Source organism: Malania oleifera, chromosome 4, assembly GCF_029873635.1.
Source record: "Malania oleifera isolate guangnan ecotype guangnan chromosome 4, ASM2987363v1, whole genome shotgun sequence".
Classification (NCBI taxonomy): Eukaryota; Viridiplantae; Streptophyta; class Magnoliopsida; order Santalales; family Ximeniaceae; genus Malania; species Malania oleifera.
The window spans coordinates 61,688,796-61,710,436 of record NC_080420.1 but is presented as its reverse complement, the minus strand read 5'-3'; the positions used below and the strand labels follow the sequence as shown (position 1 = coordinate 61,710,436).

Sequence of the window (21,641 nt, the reverse complement as noted above, 5' to 3'; positions counted from 1 at the left end):
AAAAGCCCAATCAAAGATTTGATAAAAACTAGCCAAATCTGGTAAACTATAACAGAATATTCCTTTGTCTGACGAAATATTCCTGGCGGCGTTAGTGACACCGTTAAAAACGCCTTTTGTTGATGTGGAAGCACAGGGCCCACTACTGACGTGGCACTGTTGGGCCCACCTATCGGTATGTTATTATGGGGCCCACTGTGGGTCTTAGCTATTGACGTGGTGTGGACCCAAGGTCATGTGTCGGTTGGCTCAGCCGCTGATAGGGCGTTGACTCAACGCTAATGTGGGGCTGACTGGGTGCTGACGCGGTGAATTGACGAGGCGCGAGGCTTGGTTGACTTTGCACTGACGTGGAGTTGATGTCACATTGTCTTCTTCCTTCCGTTTCTTCGTATAGCATTTCCTAGCGTGTGGCCACACATGGAATGATCTGCCGATGACCTTTTGGCGCGTGAGGGCGAGTGGGGGCGATGGAAACGTTGTCTAAACTTTGGCGACGCGTGCAGGCCTGTGCGGTGCTGTCTGAGTTTGTTTCGAGCTCCAGTTGCCACCGTTGGCTTTGTCTCAATGAGAGGAACATGATGGTGGCCTCAAAACTGAGTTTTGGGTTACTGGACAGAGGCTCCAATTTGGGAATTTTTCTCCGATTTGACGATTTTGCTCCAACCTTACTTTGATACCAATTGTTGGGATGAATCTAGAAGTAACAATCACACACAACGAAAATAAACAAACAAGAATAGAACACCAGATTTACGTGGTTCGATCGAATTGACCTATGTCCATGGAACACACACCACTTTACTATAACGGGGAGAACAATACAAGGAGGAGGAGGCTACTGCCTTCAACTCAACTCTCTCTCTCTCTTTCTCTCTCTCTCTCACACACACACACCACAACTCTCTGCTCTACACACACACACTCTGCGCACAACACAACACAACACACTACACAACTCCACCATCATATATATATACATAGGGAGGGTAAAATTCAAAGGCGGTGGCTGCAATTTCAGCATAGTTTGTAGAGGTTGGTAGCCGCTGGTCTCTAATGTCAAAGAACATGACTGGACTGGTGCGGCTGTCGACGACTTCACACCTGCAATCTCAACAGTTGAGTGACCTTTGGAGAAGGAGGACGAGAAGGGAGGAAGGGTTGACTATAGTGGGAGGAGGGGGGAACTCCATTTTTGCAGAGGAGGAAGAAGAAAAGGGAGTGATTATGCAATGAATAGAAATTAATTTTCTATTAGTCAGCTTATGGAGAGTTTACCTACACATCAAAAGTCAATTTATACGAAGGTTACCAACTTTACATAATTCGATTTACGCTCTAGCAGTCGAAAGGATAAGGTTCTAATGCGTAGACTAACGCGGTGCAATAGTCGGTGAACATTTGAAAATTTGAAAACTAACTTACAAAGCCGATAAGTATATCAATTTTCTATAATTTAATACATTTCCATAAATAGGTAAAAATTTGTCGTACAAGTGTGCTTTTAAAAAAAAAAAAATAAGAAATAATATTTCTGTAAAAAATTTTCAAAAATGGAAGGACTAAAAATTCATGTGTGATTTTTTTTTTTTTAAATAATAATATTTTTATAAAAAAATTCACAAATAGCGGGACTAAAAATTGGTACGTGTAGAAGACATCTTCCAATCTACGTGATACCCGCACTGTTTTATCACGTGTCCTTTGTCATGTGAAATATCCGCCAAATATCAACAAATCCACGTTCATATAGTCAAAGGAAAAAAATAAATCAAAAGTCAACTGCAAATATCTACCAATTATAATTATAATAATGTGCACCGCTGCAAATAAATAAAAAGGCGTATGAACAGGTGGGGGGCGTGCACCGACGTTCACGCTGTCAAAAGTCGGAGATCGGAGAGTTTTGTGGTCCGGCTGGCAAGCGGATGCATGAACGACGTCATTCTTATCTCTTCCGCCTCACCAAAAAAATATGTACGCCAAAACCAACACGCTGACATTGTTGAGTTTTTTCTTTATAGCCTCGAGTGAAAGAAAATGAGAGGATTAAGGAGGCTCGGCTCCTGAGATCTTTCTCAGGGAAGACGATGATGCTATTAAATCTCTTGGTCGTTTATTTAGGGCATTTGTAATAGTAAGTTGAGTAAAAGCATGCCTCAAGGCAACGAGAGAGCCTCGGGCGTGTTAGAAAGAGTAGGACTCGATTGAATCAGAAATTTACAAATATGGGAATGGCTTGCACACTCTCTTGATGCTTTGCTTTTCTTAATACCACGAAGGAAGAATGCTCAATGTCGCAGCAAGCAGCTAGCCTACGAGATGTGTTAAGAACCAGGGTGCAACGAAGGAAATGGCAAACTGGAAATATACTGAATGTAATTAATGAATGATCTACATTTACATCAGTCTTAATATCTATTTATAATACAACAAAACAAAATTAACTAATCAAGACTCTGCTAACTAATTCTTTTCTTCCTTATTTCTTTCTGTTTTAATTCTTTCTTCTTTTCTTTTTAATTCCATACTCTCAATATGAGATGGAATACTCCAACACCCCCCCCTCAAGATGGACATGGATGTTAAGAATGTTCATCTTGCGAAGATTATGATGAAAAGATAGAGATCCGAGAGGCTTTGTAAATATGTCTGCTAGCTGTAACCGTGATGGAATATGAAAAAGTTTAATGACATGTTGCTGCAATTTTTCTCTAATGAGATGGCAGTCAATCTGGATATGCTTCGTTCTCTCATGTTGAATAGGATTTGTAGCTATAGACATTGCTGATTTACTGTCAGTATATAATAAAACGGACTGAGAATGATTGATATCCAGATCTTGTAAGGCATACAAAAGCCATTGGACTTCACATGTTGTAGTAGCAAGAGCTCGGTACTCTGCCTCTGCAGACGAACGACTAATAGTAACTTGTTTCTTTGATTTCCATGAAACCAGTGAGTTGCCAAGAAAAATTGCATAACCAGTAACACTCCTTCGAGAATCTACACAGCCTGCCCAATCACTATCCGAAAAACCTTTTAATTGAAAATCTGAAGAAGATCGAAAGAAAAGACCTTGCCCCGGAGTAGCCTTAAGATACCTCAATACCCGAATGGCTGCTTGATAGTGGCTGACAGCAGGTTTAGCTAAAAACTGACTGAGCACTTGCACAGAGAAAGCTAAGTTAGGCCTGGTAAGGGTTAAGTAGAGTAAGCGACCAATAAGTCTTCGATAGCCTGATGGATCTTCATATAAATTGATATCATTTGCAGATAACTTTAGAGTAGACTCCATAGGGAAGGCAGCAGGTTTTGAACCAGATAAACCAGTGTCAACAAGTAAATCAAGTATGTACTTTCGTTGGCATAAAGATATACCAGCTTTAGACCTTGCAACCTCTAAGCCAAGAAAATATTTCAGCTGGCCTAAGTCTTTAATGGTAAATTTTGCATCTAAAAAAGACTTCAACCTTTCAATTTCTTGAATACTATTACTTGCCAAGAGGACATCATCCACATAAACTAATAATGCTATAAAGGAAGTGGTAGATTTCTTAATAAACAGAGAACAATCAGAATTTCCTTGAACAAAACCATAAGAAATGAGAGCATCAGATAGCTTGGCAAACCATTGCCTCGAAGCCTGCTTTAAGCCATAAAGACTCTTTAAAAGACGACAAACTTTCTGTTCTCCATGAACAATCAAACCAGGAGGCAAGTCCATGTATACCTCTTCATGTAAATCACCATGTAAAAATGCATTATTGACATCTAATTGATGGAGATGCCATTGTTTGGCTGCAGCTACAGCAAGGAATAATCGAATGGAAGTAATTTTGGCCACAGGAGAGAAGGTATCAAAAAAATCTAGACCTTCTTGCTGAGTATATCCTTTGGCAACCAATCTAGCTTTATATCTTTCTATAGATCCATCAGCTTTATATTTTACTTTGAATACCCATTTACAACCAATAGGCCTTTTATTGTTAGGAAGAGTAACAAGCTCCCAAGTTTTATTTAACTCCAAAGCATCAAGTTCATTTTTCATGGCAGCTTGCCATTCAGGAAGTTTAGAAGCTTGGCTATAAGTTTTGGGTTCTGGAGAGTTATTGATAGAAGTTAAAAAAGCTTTATATGATGTGGATAATCTGCTAGTAGAAAGAAAAGGATGAAGAGAGTAAAAATTACCAGTGAAATCATTTGAAGTAGATGCCTGAGATGCACTTAGAGACGAAGAAATATTACCACAATAATAGTCCTGCAGATAAGAAGGTTTCTGTTTAATTCTGGTTGATTTTCTGGGCTGAAGAACTTCTTGAGTAGGGGAAGCAGATATTGGAGTCATATGAGAAGGAGATGGTAAGGTAGATGAATCTGGAACCATATGTGTATGAGGTGCAGAGGAAAAAGGGGAATTATTATGTGATGATGCAGATTCTATATTCTGATATGAATGAAAAAAAGAGCTGTCAGAAGAGAAGTCTGAAATAGGTTGTGAAATAGGAAACATAAAAGAATTATGGTCAGGATTTGATGGTAACATTTGAAAAGGAAAAATTGTTTCATGAAATATAACATTTCGAGAAACAATTATTTTATTGGTGCTTAGATCCATGAGTTTATAACCTTTAATATCAGAAGGATAGCCAAGAAATATGCATTTTAGAGCTCTTGAATCAAATTTCTGTCTGTGACTTTGTAGAGTTGATGCAAAACAAAGGCAGCCAAAAACTCTTAAATGAGAAAGATTAGGTGTTTTGTTAAAAAGTCTTTCAAAAGGGGATTTATTTTTAAGTAAAGGAGTGGGAATTCTATTAATTATATGTGCTGCAGTAAGGACACAGTCACTCCAAAAAATTAATGGTAGGTTGGCTTGAAACATTAAAGCTCGTGCAGTGTTTAGAAGATGTTGATGTTTTCTTTCCACAATACCATTTTGTTGTGGAGTTTCTACACAGCTTTTCTGATGTAAAATACCATATTTATGATAAAATTTTGTAAGTAAAAATTCTGGACCATTGTCAGACCGTATAACCTTGACAGAAGAAGAAAACTGATTTGCTATCATTTTACAGAAAGCTTTGATTAAAGATGGCACTTCTGATTTGGCTTTAAACATATATACCCAAGTACACCTTGTAAAGTCATCAACTATGGTTAAAAAATATCGAAAACCAGAGTAAGAAGTGGTGCCAAAAGGACCCCATATATCACAATGAATCAAATCGAAACTTTTATTAGAATTACTCTGTGATACAGGAAAAGAAAGCCTTCTTTGCTTTGCTAAAGGGCATATGTCACAAACATTTGTACAACTAAAAGTGATAGAAGAATCAATTTGTTTGAGAGTGTGTAATCTTGAACTAGATACATGTCCTAGTCTACAATGCCATATATCTAATGGCTTGTGAATAGAAGATAAAGCAAAAGGTGTAGAATTAAACTGAAAAGAATTGCAGGATTCAGCTTTTGAAGAAGCTGGAATGAGATGATAAAGTCCTTCTTTCTCAAGAGCAATCCCAATCATCTTCTTCATTGACTGGTCCTGCAAAAAGCAATCAGAAGCAGTAAAAGTAAGAAAAAGATTGGATTGTTTAGTAAGTTTAGAAACAGAAAGTAGATTGAAAGAAAAATGAGGAACACACAAGACATTATGTAAAAATAAGGAATCTGAGAGACATACAGTACCAATATGTGTAGCTGGAACTGTAGTACCATTAGGAAGATTTATAGATGCATTAATTGGTTTAGGTATGGAATGATATAAAAGTGGTGAGCAGATCATATGATCTGTTGCACCTGTGTCAAGAATCCAAGATAGATTGAAATTTGTATTAGAAGTAACAGAATTACAGGAAAAGAATTTACCAGAAAATTGAGAAGTGGTGACAAGATTAACAGTTGGTTGGGTAGTAATTTGATTGGAAGAATTGAGCTGTGCTGAATTTAGCTGTGCTAAATTTGCAAGTGCCATTAGCTTATTAAATTCCTCTGGAGTGAAGCAAAACTTTTGTGGCTCATTACTATTTTGATTGTAAACTTCTGGAGTCATAATGGCAGCATGAGCAGAAACCTCATTTCTTCTTCCCTTCTGTCTATTCCAGCCAGGAGGATAACCATGAAGCTAAAAACATTTATCCACTGTGTGACCATTATAACCACAATGAGTACAGTGTAGAGTAGAATTCTTTGGTTTGCCTTTGAAAGATTTTGGCTGGTAATTCTGTTGATTAAATTGCTTTGCCATCAAAGCATGAGTCTCATTGTATGTAGAAGAATTTGTAAGCTGCCTCTGACTCTCTTCTTGAAGTAGTAGAGAAAAAACTTTGGACATGCTTGGTAAAGGAACCATGAGCAGCAATTGGCTTCTTACAGCAGCAAAAGAATCATTTAGCCCCACCAAGAATTTAAGTACATAATCAGATTGTTGTCTAATTTGCAGAAAATTAAAAAGTTCGCAAGTACATGTTGCCATTTGTCCACATGTGCAAGTTGGAAATGGCCTATAGTTAATGTATTCATCCCAAAGAGTCTTGAAGGTATTGAAATACTCAGTAACAGAGAGAGTACCCTGATTTATACAACTCAAAGATTTTTCAAGATGAAAAACTCTTGGTCCATCACTTCTGAGATATCTAACTTTGAGTTCATTCCAAAGATCAACAGCAGAAACCACAAATAACAAACTATTTCTTATTTCTTTTGAAATATAATTCATTAACCAAGAAAGAACCAGATTATTTGCCCTTAACCATACTGTGTGTTTGACAAATTGATCAGAAGGAGGAGAAACAATCGAACCATCTATGAACTGTACCTTATTCTTGACTGTCAATGCAATGATTATTGAACGACTCCATGCAACATAATTTTCTCCATTGAATATTTCTGATACAAGCAGAGCACCAGGATTGTCACTTGGGTGCAGATAATAAGGGCTTGATGAATCATCTGAAGGATTGACAAGAGAATTTCCAGAACTCATATTTCAAGAATTTAAGAACATGTTACTGCTGCTGCTGTTTCTTGCGTAATTAATTTGATATTCTATTCTACTGCTGCTGCTGCTCAACCAAGATTCAGAGTAATTCAGAGAAATTGCAGAAGCTCTGATACCATGTTAAGAACCAGGGTGCAACGAAGGAAATGGCAAACTGGAAATATACTGAATGTAATTAATGAATGATCTACATTTACATCAGTCTTAATATCTATTTATAATACAACAAAACAAAATTAACTAATCAAGACTCTGCTAACTAATTCTTTTCTCCCTCATTTCTTTCTGTTTTAATTCTTTCTTCTTTTCTTTTTAATTCCATACTCTCAATATGAGATGGAATACTCCAACAAGATGAAAAACAGAACACCACTAGATCAATGATGAAAGTAATTATCAAATATTGTGAATTTCAATTCAGTTTGTCTCATACTAAAAAATATCACATAATTATATGCAAGACTCAAAAACTGAAATTTTTTAGTCAAATAGGTGCACACAGATAGGGTGTATAAAAATTACTAAAAAATCAAGAATTGATTTTTTTATTTTATTTTTGATTTTGGTATTTAATTTCTTATAATTTGGTTTCAATTTTAGAAATAAACCGAACCGAAAAAAATAAGTGGAAAACTAATGAATGTTTTTGGTTGACCATCTGCCACATATGGATACTTGATCTCATAATATAAATATTTTAGGTAGAAGACATTTAAAAATATTTTTAAAAATATTTAAAAATCTAATTTTTCATATTTAATTATCAAAGAAGTGAGAGAGAAAGTAAAATATTGGTCTTCTCTCAAGTTTGACAAGAAGATAGGAACCTCCCTTGAGATTTCAAAAATCGCATTAACCTTTCCTGAGGTTTAAAAAATGTGTCATACCTTCATGAGATTTGTTAAAAAAAAATACAAATATTCCCTTAAAAGACTTGTCTTTTTGCAAAATATAAGGAGAGATTTATATTTTTTTGACAAACCTCAAGGGAGCTCCTTGGAATTTTTGAAATCTCAAAATCACTTTTTTAAGCAACTATATTATTATTATTATTATTATTATTATTATTATTATTATTATTATTATTATTATTATTATTATTATTATATAGGGGTACTCGAGACCTTTTTAGGCATTTTGACTGACTAATTAATTCATATAGAAAACGAGTTCATTGATCTATTTATTTTTACTTAAATATCAAAGTATAATTTTAATTGGAAAAATAGTAACTCGGGAAACAATTGAACAAGACTCATTTATTTTATTAACTAGTAATGTATGAAATTTTGTAGAGAATGGTTGAGTTTGTTACCTCTCCCAATGACCTTTAAATGTTTGAACCATCTCTTCATGAAAGAGGGATCAACTATTATAATATTGATGCAATACCCTCATCGTGATAATATATAATTATTAATTTATACTATCATGCAATTATTTATCCAGCGTCGTGCAAGTTGATCACTAGCTAGCAATTATGAGAAAACAAAAAGATTTGAGAGGCTAATACGCTACATTTGGAAGCATAAATTTCGAGCCTTGGATTTCAATTTTGGTAGCCATATGAATGGACTTGCGTTAGATCCTTCAATAGTGGTAGGAACATATAAGATGTGCATAGCCCATGGGCATATGGTTGGTGGTAAGGGCGAGCATTAGAAGATGCTGGTAATCCCAGTGGTCCAAGTTTGATTCGTGCCGCTCACATTGCACATCCACCATTGACCTCCTGCGTGTTGGCTATGGGCACGAATAGCGTAGGCAACAGATTAGTCTGGGAAAAAAATGCTTGAGATACTGTTATTAATCTAAAAACATAAGATGTGCATAACAACCTGACATATCGTAGAATAGAGTGTCACAAATCAATCGTATAATGTGCGTGCAAGTGTAAAAAATGATAGTTTAATCATCGGCATCCACATGTAACTAGAAAAACTACTATTGCAGAAACCTTGTCTTAATGCGTGAACCAATTATGGCAGCACTAGGTAGGGTAACTCCTAATAATCGATGGCACATGTGACATAATGCCTATCGTCCCTGCTAGTCCACCTTACCCTCTGCTAGTCCACATATGTGACCAGTGATGGGCCTTCCGTCAATAGGAAGGCTAAACAAAATCATCACATCCTGTAGTGTGACGGTGGCTTCACCGTTGGGGAAGTGGAATGTGTGTGTCTTTGGCCTCCATACTTGACAAGTGTTGTAACAAGATGTCAATCTAGCTAGATGTGGCCAATACGATACTGGCGGTAGAACCCAAATTCGTGGATCCACTTGATAATACGTTGATCTACATCAAATATTCACTCTATATACTAGGTGCCACCACAACAATACAACACCTCTACATAACCCTTTACCTATGCTCAGGTAGAGCAATGCTGATCACCCAACGTCAGCATGGAATGATCCCTTGGTCCTAGACCAATGCTGCAAAGAATAAAATATGAATATCATGAAGTAACTAAAATGATAAAACGTAGGAACATCAAGTAAGAAACAAGGTTATTAATGTCAACTTCCCGCTTGCTTTACATGAGCATTGTTGTTCATGGATGCTCAGAGTTTGAACATCATTTCCTTTATGTGGCCCTTGTTGTGTCATTGTTATGCTGAAAGTACCTCTCGATTGGTTGAACATCATTACTCGGTGTCCAATGGCCTTAATCTTTCTTCTTTCCATGCATAACATGATTAGTGGAGTAAATGCATTCCCTACTACAATTGCTTTGCTAACTACCTTCCGTTGACTATTCAAATAATAGGTGAACGATGGTCGTTATTTTGATACTATGCGCTCCTTTAAGGATGGCATTGAAACACTCCACAAGTTTAGCGGTCATATTCCCATACCTTCATCCACCATTATAGCACAGTCCTAGTGCCTTATTGGATTGAAATCAGTTGCATACATCACATAGTGTTCTACTATGCTATAATAAGGGTCAATGAACCCAACAGGATTCAATCGTGTCTCAAAACATACAGAAAATAAATGGGAGCAAGGAAAGTATAAATATTACCACTTCTCACATGAGCATTGTCATTCATGGATGCTTAGATTTTGAACATTATTTCCTTTATATGTCTTTTTCTATGTTGTTGGTATGCTGAAGGTACCTCTCGATCGGTTAAACGTCATTACCCAATGTCTAGTGGTGTTAATATTTATTCTTTCCATGTATACATGATGAGTGGAGTAAATGCATTCCCTGCTGCAATTGCTTTTCTAGCTACCTTCCACCAAATATTGAAATAATGGGCAACGTGATAAAACGTCAACTAGACGATAGTCGTTATTTGCAAACTACACACTCCTTTAAGGATGGCGTTGAAACACTTCGCAAGGTTAGTGATAATGCTCCTATACCTTCATCCATCATCGTTGCATTAAGTCCACATATAAGGAGGGATCTGCTCAAAAAATTAATTTCTCAGTTTCCTACTTTCAGCAATTATCTTTTCCATCCACTTATCAAATTTTCTTATCTGATATTCCCTCCTTGTTCGCTTCGCCATCCACTCTAGATTGACATTTTGACTTTACTATTGAAGTTGCTAACAACATGGCGAAGGCAAATCGGTGGTAGGCATGCAATGGTTACTAATCAAGATTTCGTTGAACCATTACTATTATACCTGCATGTCTATCTGATATCAAGCAAAGTTCATCTCTATCAATAACATTTTGAAGGCAATAAAGAAACCAATTTCATGTATCGAATCTCTCCTCTTACACAACAGTGAATGCAAAGGTAAACATTTATCCATTTGGTTCAGGAGTCGTAGAAATTAGAAGCTTGCTTTTATACTTCCCATATAGGTGTGTATCGTCTATACATATAATAAGTGGGCAATGATGAAAATCCTTTATTGAGGTTATAAATAACCAAAATACAGATACAAACATTGCCAAATTTTCATACTCAAGAATATTACCCCACCTCCACTTAACTACTGTACTGGGATTGTATGCGCACATCGCTTCCATCCACCTCAACAAGATTTGATACAAGATCTCCCAATCGTTGAAGACTTAAGCAATGACCTTCTATGTTCCCAACCACACCTTCTTGTAAGATAGAGAATATCTTAAGCGACAATCTAAAAATTATTTCAAAGTAGTAATTGAAGTAGACTCATCTCCCCTAACTATATTCATTATCTTTCCACCAATTAGGGACAATGTAATTTAGTTTTGATATTGTGATATGATTTGATTCAAGCATGTGTGTGGTCCAGCATATTGAGTGATTTCAAATAGATTATGTTTTTTTTCACAACATGGCTTGCAATATCCGTCTACACTTGGATTCCTCCTTACACTTAACAACCCATAACTATGGGACAGACTACGCCACGTAGAAGTTATGGTGAATTCGAGCATTGTAAATCCGCACCACATATATCAACTAATCCATTGAGTCAAAGATCATCCCCTTGCACAACTTAGATGACTCATCCCAATAAGTAACCTACATATGAGCTCAACTTAATATGTCACATCAGCAGCCTCCACATCAATGCCAACGTACATTGGAGGTGGGTCCACAAACCATCTATTATGGACATTATCAATCATTTGATCGAGGGAGGGTTGTGATTTCGCACCAACGACATAGTTTGCATAATCACCGAAGTCATTTAATCCTTTTGTAATTTCTTGGTCGATTGTCTCCTTGTCCCATAAATCATCATCTTTCATGATGTTTATCCCCTCATCCAATGAAATGTTTTCAATTGCGTACAAATTAGCAGGAACATCTACGCTTCTATACTACTCATATACATCATACTCAGTCATTCTATAAGAAAGCGACTCAAATGATGTTCATGGGCTTCTGTTCAAATCCATATTAGTCATCTTGTCTCCACCATATACGTGTTTCAAAGGAGGTTCCAATTGGAGGTCCTCCTACACTTCAACAAATGGTTCAACATACATCGATGTTTGACCATCATCAACAACACCAACTTCCATATAGTTATTTGAGGAATGGTTTCGACATAAGATTCTCGTGTAAATATTAGAGCATGAGCTCTATGGGTCCAAGGCAATGTGAATACCATAATCATCCTTTATAGGAACAAGCTGGAAGAATACCATATTAAATTTTGCCCCCTTATAGGATATCTCGTAGTAACCTGGAATGCATACTGATTTATATCAATGTGCAGATATTTGTATATCTTATCATATAATTTGCTCAATTTTGCCTCTTTCTAATCTGAATTGCTTTAACTACCTAAGTACTACAACCAACTCCATCCACTCTTGTGATCATTTCCCACTCCCATATACAGTGGTACAGTCACCAGAACATTGCTTGAGCTTCCTACCATTCAAAGCAGTACTCTTGAAATGAAAAATACCTACGAGAAACACAAAACCATAGCTTTTAGAATTTGCTTCATTATAATCAATTCTCTTACATATCAAGATAATCATATTTACAACATATACATACATGATACTCTAATTTGTCCCGGGGGTCGGGTTGGCCGAACGTCCAACTGATGCACAGAAGTTGTGTCCGCATTATAGACTTTACTTGATTAGCAACACCTAGGGGGAGGAGTTGATCCGTAGGTTTGGTGCCGCACCAAAGGGTCCGAAGGGCTTGTTGGTGGTTGGAGTTCCTATGTAATAAAAAAAAAAAAAAAAAAACAGCCAACTTCGCTAGTTAAACTCTTAATTACTATGTAATTAAGGGATAGACAACGTTACCATCAAGAGGAGAAGACCAGACCAAAGAGCCCGTGTAATTCAACTCTCCCGATGTGAAGAAGTAACGAGACTTCCAGTTATGGATGGAAGAACTGCCTGGTGAAAAAAGTTTATAGCTGGGCAGAGAGTTGAAATAATATAGCTCCTTCTCGGCAGAATGGGATCGCATTTGGAAACAACTTCTAAAAAGAGGAACTGTAGGCTGGTAGCCCAAGCGGAGCAGAAGGACGACAAAACAAGTGAGCGAAAGATAAGAGTTCGGGACAAGTTGGGAAGGTGCTATGCGGTAAAAACGTAATAAAGCCAGGGACATACAAGTTGGAAGATATAGGGGGGAAAGAGATTAAAAACACATGGAACTCGGATATGTTGAAAAAATACTATTCCTAAAAAGTGCTTCTTACATTGTAGTAATAAAAGTACCAATTAAAATAGTTGTACTATGTCAATAAAGTTGAAAAATTCATATTACAAGTTCGGTTCCTACAGACTAGTTGGCTTTACTCCCCTCTCCAACTTCCTCCTCCTCCCCTTCCTCATCTTCCTCCAGATCTTCCACGGACTCAGGACTCTCGTTGCCATAACCATGAGAGCTCACACAGTCCAATGGAAGCTCAGGATGTTTGGTCTTGACTTGATCCTGGCACCTCTTGAATCCCACTCGGTAAGCTTTAGAGGTATCAATGACGAACTGGTTGGAATCTTTGTACTCCTTTACTGCTGTTCGGGAAGTAGTAGCAGCAACAGCAGCTTCTCTGGCAAGTAGTTCCTCCCTACGAATGCGCTCGACCTCATCTTGTAAAGCCCGCTCACGGATCTCGGCCTCACGCAATTCATTCTGAGCAACAACATACTTCTCTCGGGCGTCGAAGGTCTGCCGATACATCTCGGCAACCTTTTCCTCCTGGGCTAGAGCCATCATCGCCAACAGCGGAAGAATACAAAGTACGGAACAGTCAACAAAACTATGTATAAGACGAGAAGAATAAAGCCACTTAAAAGAATAGATACCTGGTATGAGGTGTGGCGGATCTTCGCTGAAAGAGCATCAAGAAGGGTGCACTGGGCCTGCACAAAATCCTCAGCGTGTACAACCCGACGGAGAGTAGAGGCAGAACGGGTCAGTTCTTGAAAAATCGCCTCAATATGAGCCTGCGGGGTTGGAGGAGGAGCAGCATTGACTTCATCAATAAGGGCGCCCGAATCACCTACGGCAGGTGCATCCTTTTGTGAGGACTCTCCTTCGATCTCCCTTCTCTTCTTCCTACTCCTACTCACCCTTTGCTTCCTGGCTTCTCCCATGAGAGATTCATACCTTGTGAAGTCCATATCTGTAAGGATAAAAGAGAAAAGGAGTAAAAACACCAACAATAGAGACAATATCCGAACATACACACACACACACACACACACACTTATATATATATGAAATCAGGGGCGAGGAAAGACTTGAGGAAACGGGGCTGATACCCCACTGCAGGAGGACATGCTCTTGGAGCAACTCCTCATGAGGGATAATACCCTGTTCACCAAGGACACGAAGTTCTTTCAGGATGGCCTGCTCTTCAGGAGAAAGTCTGGGAAAAAGGTGGCGCACCCGAACTACAAAGGAAAAAGGGGTGAAAGGAGAAAGTCAGCGGATAACCTACTAGTAAGCCCTGCAAAAGAAGATGGGAAAGGGATAGACAACGTTACCATCAAGAGGAGAAGACCAGACCAAAGAGCCCGTGTAATTCAACTCTCCTGATGCGAAGAAGTAACGAGACTTCCAGTTATGGATGGAAGAACTGCCTGGTGAAAAAAGTTTATAGCCGGGCAGAGAGTTGAAATAATATAGCTCCTTCTCGGCAAAATGGGATCGCATTTGGAAACAACTTCTAAAAAGAGGAACTGTAGGTTAGTAGCCCAAGCGAAGCATAAGGACGGCAAAACAGGTGAGCGAAAGATAAGAGTTCGGGACAAGTTGGGAAGGTGTTATGCGGTAAAAACGTAATACGCTAGAGACGAAAGGGGGAAAAGGGAGCCTAAGACCCAAATCTAGATAATCAATATAGAGGCAGAGCTCCTCAGAGCCTGGATCAAGAGCTGACTCGAAAGCAGAGGGCAACCTAACAGTAATACTCGACGGTATGGCAAAAAAATAACGAACATTCTACAAATCAGAGGATGTGAGGTCACAACGAGCGCTCCGAACTGTAGTAGGAACCCTCAAAGGCTGTGAGGCAGACTCCATAGGAAAAACAAGGCGTGAACAAAACAATACCTATACCTAAGGATCAAACAGGCAAGCAACAGCAAAAACAAAGAAGAAAAGATGCCAAGACAGATCAAGATAGTAAAATTCCACACACAAACAGCAAGGCCATCTTACAAGAAAAGATCAAACATACAAAGTTAATGCAAGAACAACGAAGAACATGAAGAATAACAAAAAAAAAATGCAGTAGAGAGGGAGAGCATACCTAACACCAAAAGAGGGACCCGTGGAATGAAGAAGAGAAGAGAAGGAAGGAATCCACTCAGACTGAAGATGAGTGCAGAATGAAGGAGTCCCTGGCCTTTATAAGGAGAGGAAGGCACGAATCCCTTTGGCAGGAATCTCAAGAATTTCCATCTACAAGAAGGATTGCGTCTCGAGGGAGAAAAAGGACAGAAAATCTTTGACGAATGCACAACCGCGGCTTCCTAAGGACAAACGGTGCCTTGGAAAGACCACATTGCCTCAGACACAACGTTAGATGGATGACCATAAATGAGAATGTTTCCTCCAACCCACTTCCTGAGGTAGAATGCATTTGAAACTTGCTTTTATATATCTTTTGCATGACAGAAGCGTGCGACTACACCTCGGAAAGGTGAAACAACCAAGAGACGAGCACGACTCGTGAGGCCAAAATAGCCCAACAGATGAGCATGACTCATCAGGCGAATAGGCCAAACTGACGAGTACGACTCGTGAGGCCAGAACAGCCCAACAGATGAGCACGACTCAGCAGGCGGATAGACCAAACTAACGAGCACGACTCGTGAGGCCAGAACAAGCCCAATAGTCATAGCACGACTCATCAGGCGGATATGCCAAACTAACGAGCACGACTCATGAGGCCAGAACAAGCCCAATAGATGAGCACGACTCATCAGGCGAATAGGCCAAACTGACGAGCATGACTCGTGAGGCTAGAACAAGCCCAATAGTCATAGCACGACTCATCAGGCGGATAGGCCAAACTAACGAACATGACTCATGAGGCCAGAACAACCCAAAAGATGAGCACGACTCATCAGGCGGATAGGCCAAACTGACGAACACGACTCGTGAGGCCAGAACAACCCAACAGATGAGCACGACTCATCAGGCGAATAGGCCAAACTGACGAGCACGACTCGTAAGGCCAGAACAGCCCAACAGATGAGCATGACTCATCAGGCGAATAGGCCAAACTGACAAGCACGACTCGTGAGGCCACAACAACCCAGCAGATGAGCACGCCTCAATAGACACAAAGGCCCAAATAAAGAGCATGACTGATAAGGCCAAAACAGCTGAGCAGATAAGCTCAATGGCAAAATTTCCCTCCATGGGACAGGTCGACCAAATCCCCTTCATAGAGTAGGTCGAACAGGTCAGTATATCTACTCTCATGGTACAGGTCGGACAACTCGGCCAATTTCCCTCCACGGGACAGGTCGGACAACTCGGCCAATTTCCCTCCATGGGACAGGTCGAAAAACTTCCCTCCATATGACAGGTCGTCCAAGCTTCACTCCAAGGAAATGGTCGAACAGCTCGGTCAATTTCCTTCCATGCGCTAGCTTGGCACGAGGAGCTCGGCAAAAAAACTCGACACGAACAGCCCGAAAAAAAAAGCTTGGCACGAGCAGCTCGGCAAAGCAGCTCGGCACGAGGAGCTCGGCAAAAAAGCTCGGCACGAATAGCCCAGCGAAAAAGCTTGACACGAGCAACTCAGCAGAACGGCTTGGCCAAAAAGCTTGGCACGAGCAGCTAGTCAGAACGGCTTGGCCAAACAACTCGGCTAAACAGCTCGGCAAGAGGAGCTCGGCATAAACAGCTCGGCACGAGCAGCTCGGCATGAGGAGCTTGGCTAAGCAGCTTGACACGAGGAGCTTGGCAAAACAGCTCAATACGAGCAGCCCGACGAAAAAGCTTGGCACGAGTGGCTCGACAGAACGGCTTGGCCAAAAATCTTGGCACGAGGAGCTCGGTAGAACGGCTTGGCCAAACAGCTCGGCACGAGCAGCTCAGCAAAATGGCTTGGCAAAATAGCTTGGCACGAGGAGCTCTACTAAACAGTTTGGCACGAGGAGCTCGGAAAAGCAGCTCGGCACGAGCAGCCCGACGAAACCCTCTAAGGGGAAAGATGCAAACAAAATCATTATTCAAAATTCTATCCAGAAATTTGAAACTGAGGGGGGGGGGACAACTGATATGCCCATAATAATCTAGCTAATGAGGGTGGGTCAACGCCTATCTCTTACTTTCTCCAGGTCTGACATTCGGACAAGTGATTAACTCCGAGTCAATAAAGAGGAGGAGAGATCCACGCCAAAGCCCTTAATAACCGAGTAATAGACGCACGCACTTATTGCGGGAGAGCGATTCATGCCCCCGTGCAATAAATCCAAGCCAAACGGTGGTCAACTCAAGTCCCTATAAGAAGGGATTTGGAGAAAAAGCAAAGGTAAGTCATTCAACACAATTATACTGTTGCATTCTACCTCTCTAAAAGCATTCCTCTTACTTAGGCATTGGAGTGATCTCCCGGAGTACACCCCAGGTCCTCCAAGCCTTTCTTCTCTTCCTCTTTCAGGTCAACGGGAGTTGAAGGAGCATCCCTGCCACTTTTACCCCGCAACAGGACCTTATGTTTCTTCTGTTAATTTTGGGCATGTCAAAGGGTTTAGCTACCCCTTCAACTTCTATCAATCCGGATGATGATGTCAGCCTTATGCAATTTTTCATTGCTATTTATTCTTCATATTTATCTCCTATATTGTTTCATGTTCTTAAGCTCATATATGAATATATAATAATTCATCTAAAGAAACAAATTGTACTCACTTCAGCATAACTTACTACTCATTATTATTATTATTATTATTATTATTATTATTATTATTATTATTATTATTATTATTATTATTATTATTATTATTATTATTATTATTATTATTATTATTATTATTATTATTATTATTATTATTATTATAAGAATTGTATTTACAACACTTTAATCAAATATACACTCTATCAATCTAGGTTCTGTTAAATATTCTGCTCATATACTGCATATGTTTGAACTTCAACAACTTTTGCTTACTGATGGGATGTGGTTCTGTATGCTCCTTCTTATTTTCTTAAATACTATAATGGATTCTGTATGAAGTAAACATTGATGTGTATTTATGCTCTCATCAAAATCTTTATTTTGTAATTCTTATGTAAGTTCCAAGATTTGCATTGTGAATTTTAATGTGTCATATGAATTTATAATTCTTATGTAAGTTCCAATCTTTATTCTTTATTCTGTAAATATTTAATGATGTGTAAAATTAAATTGTTTTCTATTAATTTGGTGAACTTTTTAATGTCTTTCTCACTTTTCATGATAATCAAATATGAAAATGTATATTTCTTAATATTTTCCTCATGTTTTCAAATTCTAAATGAAATAAGAATTATATGCGAGAATATGAAAAACTAATATTTTATGAATATTAATTTCTCATCCTAGGTTTGCACTATCTTGATCCTCTAATATCACCATAGTCCTCCTAAGCTTAGGGGAATATTGTAGAGACCTGAAAAATAGTAATAATAAAAATAATAAAGAAAAGAGGAAATTTGGTTTAGTGTAGGCCAAACCGTCGGCTTTCTCCGGGGACAGCCACCTATAAATAGGTTCAAACATATTTCTTTGGAAGAAAATTTAATTTCTTCCTCTCTCTCTCTCTCTCTCTCTCTCTCTCTCTCTCTCTCTCCTAGGGTTGCGACCCTCTCTTTCTCTCTCTTTGATTTCTTATCTGGTATAAGCCCGAATTTAAGGAGGAAGAGGTCATTTCGAGATCCTGGCGACGTTTCTCTACAGTTTAATCCGAGAAAATTAGCTGTTTGGGGATCCTAGACACTACTCCAAAACTAGAGTAAGGAAGATATTTTTAAAGTTTAATAAATTATTAGGAATGCGTGGCCCTAGGAAATGTTAAATGGTTATTATTCCAGTGTTGAGCTGATTAAGTTAGGGTATTTGGATACAGGATTTTGTGCGAACGCCGCAGGCACTGTTTTAGGATCCCTACAAGCATTTCTTCAGTAAACAGATAAGGGGAATAAAATTAGGTCATCTTATTTTATGAGATTAAACCATTTAAAAGTGAGATTTTAAGTATAGAAATGTTATACGCGAATTTTTGAATGGTTAGGCTTATGGAAATTTTGGATTAATATTGTTATAGGTATATTTTTGGGAAACAGGTATTTTGAAATTGAGTAAAACCCTAGAGTTTATTATACCATTATTTTCAATAGAAAAATAAAGTTATCCCAGGCAAATTTTTATATTATGAAGTAATACTCAAATTGTGTGGCATGAGATTGATACAGAATAATAACGATATGATGGTGCGTAAGTTGTAATATGAATAATCATCTATTTTGTGTGGCATGAGAAATAACTATGTTACTATATAAGTAAGCCTGCTAGGACATTTTATGATGGTACAAGGCAAGTACGTATTATATCGAACTCAGGGAACGTAGGGAGTATGGTAGATATGGTAGCTTGATATGATATGACAGTATTTAATGCAGAATAATGATATGACCATGTTTTTATACAGAGATATAAAATGATAATGTTTAATATAGAATAATGTTTTGACAGTGTTTAATACATCATAATGATATGATAGGGTTGGATATAGAATAATGATTTGATAGTGTTTAACACAGAGTAGTTGTAAGACAGAGTTACAACATGATATTATTCTATGCAAAACTATAGATTGACAATAGTTTATATAGAGTTAGAGCATGATTGTATGTTGTATTCATGTGAATGCTTGGACACTGTACCACTACCATTTATGAATACATTTAGAAACCCTCACCTTATACGCAAATTGTAAAACATAAATCAGACAGATTATAAAATATGAAACATATAATCTTAAACCATGAAACATATATTTAATAATAACGATAATACAAAAATTACGCTTAGGATAACCGAAACTTGCGAATAAAACTAGATGATGAAAACACTCACCAAAACATATTGTTGTTTGTTTAGGTATGAGTATGAATGGCTGGTTTGAGGGATGACGGTATGAAAAGCCTTAAACTCAACGAGTGTAATGTATGATTAGCTGATTGAGGGACGATAGTATGAAACGCCTCAATCATGATAATTGAATGTATGATTAGTTGATTGAGGGACGGCCGTACGAAATGCCTCAATCATGATAAATGAATGTATGAATAGCTGGTTGAGGGACAACGCACGAAATGCCTTAATCATGTAGTAAATGTTAATATGTGTGTAGATTATGCAACTCTTGGATTTATACATAGGGCTTATAAACCAAATTGTGAATTGATTATGAATGGCTGGATTAAGGAACGGCGACACGAAACGCCTCCATCATGTAGTGAATGTTAATATGTGTGTAGATTATGCAACTTGTGGATTTATGCATAGGGCTTATGAGGCAAATTGTGAACTAATTATGAATGGCTAGATTGGGAGACGGCGATAAGAAATGCCTCAATCTCAGCGAATGAATTATATGTGTATATATCATGTAACTTGTGGTTTTATATGTATAGGGTTGTTAAGCCGATTTGTGAAATGAGTATGAGTGGCTAGATTAGGAGACGGCGGTATGAAACGCCTCAATCTCAGCAAATGATTTATATGTATACAGATCATGTAACTTGAAATTTATATGAATAAGGCTTTTGAGCCGAGTTATGAACTGAAAAAGAATATGTGCTATGAAATTGTATAGGTATGAGTATAGTTTAAATTGCTATTTCATTTAAGTTAATTAAGAGATGAATCATACATGTGTATATATATAAACTCATTACCACACACTGACACTAATTTATTCTGTCTTACTAAGATGTGTCTCACCCCGTTAATATTTCAACATTTCAGGATCACCTGGTAATCAGGCCTAGGAGCTTAGGGACGAGATGTAGATATTACAGATAGAGTAAGTGTTAGTCTTGATCTATGTATATAAATGATTAGAGTTTTGGATTATAATCCTGTCTGAGGAGATGATATAGTAATGGTTGAGAGATAGTACTCTAGTATGTACAATTATGGATAGGTCTATTTTTGCTTCCGTGGGCAGTAAATGGGTAGATGTAATATTTATATTATCATATATATATGTGTTATGATTAAAATGAAAGAAAAAAAATAGGAATGTAAAATTATGGTATCAGATATTTCACGATGGTGTATTATTATGAATATTTTTATTATATCAACAGTGATTTTTTGGGGCATTACAAATATGGTGTATGCCTCGGGTTAAGTTGGGGACCTACAATCTACATTACTATACTCGCAAAACTGCCATACTCAAACCTGGACTCTACAAACTCTTGAAGTGGGAAGTATGCCCTAGGCTGACCTTACTAAATATAGGGACTCGTTAGGTGCCTAACTGATTGATTTAGGTTATTTACTACATGCCTGTTATTAAACAACTTCATAACTTGTGCAAATTGTTTGGTGAGACACTCAAATTTTAGGTATATTATTGAAGGCTATATATAGGCTTGTTGTGTAACCATGAGAGGAATATTGAACATTTGGACCTAATTGAGTTTTTTCTTAATTTTTGCTCTCTTTTTGATGGAATTGA

The 21,641-nt window shown here is 38.0% G+C and overlaps 1 protein-coding gene across 1 annotated transcript; it reads right to left on the bottom strand.

Moving 5' to 3' along the window:
• Positions 1–4,122: 4,122 nt before the first annotated feature.
• On the bottom strand, positions 4,123–6,988 carry LOC131153819 (uncharacterized). The gene is made up of 5 exons (XM_058106273.1): positions 6,248–6,988; positions 5,687–6,127; positions 5,375–5,548; positions 4,249–4,447; positions 4,123–4,151 (listed from the first exon to the last, which is right to left on the bottom strand). The coding sequence occupies exons 1-5, from the start codon at positions 6,986–6,988 to the stop codon at positions 4,123–4,125; spliced, it is 1,584 nt and encodes a 527-aa protein (XP_057962256.1).
• Positions 6,989–21,641: the final 14,653 nt, after the last annotated feature.

What these genes read in the sequence shown, in the direction of transcription:
- LOC131153819 (XM_058106273.1), bottom strand. Translation starts at nt 6,988, where the DNA reads ATGAGTTCTGGAAATTCTCTTGTCAATCCTTCAGATGATTCATCAAGC. An exon ending in CAGCTACACATATTGGTACT is followed by an intron (nt 5,549 to 5,686) that starts GTATGTCTCTCA and finishes TGCTTTTTGCAG; the next exon opens with GACCAGTCAATGAAGAAGAT. An exon ending in TCTGCAGGACTATTATTGTG is followed by an intron (nt 4,152 to 4,248) that starts GTAATATTTCTT and finishes TTCTACTAGCAG; the next exon opens with ATTATCCACATCATATAAAG.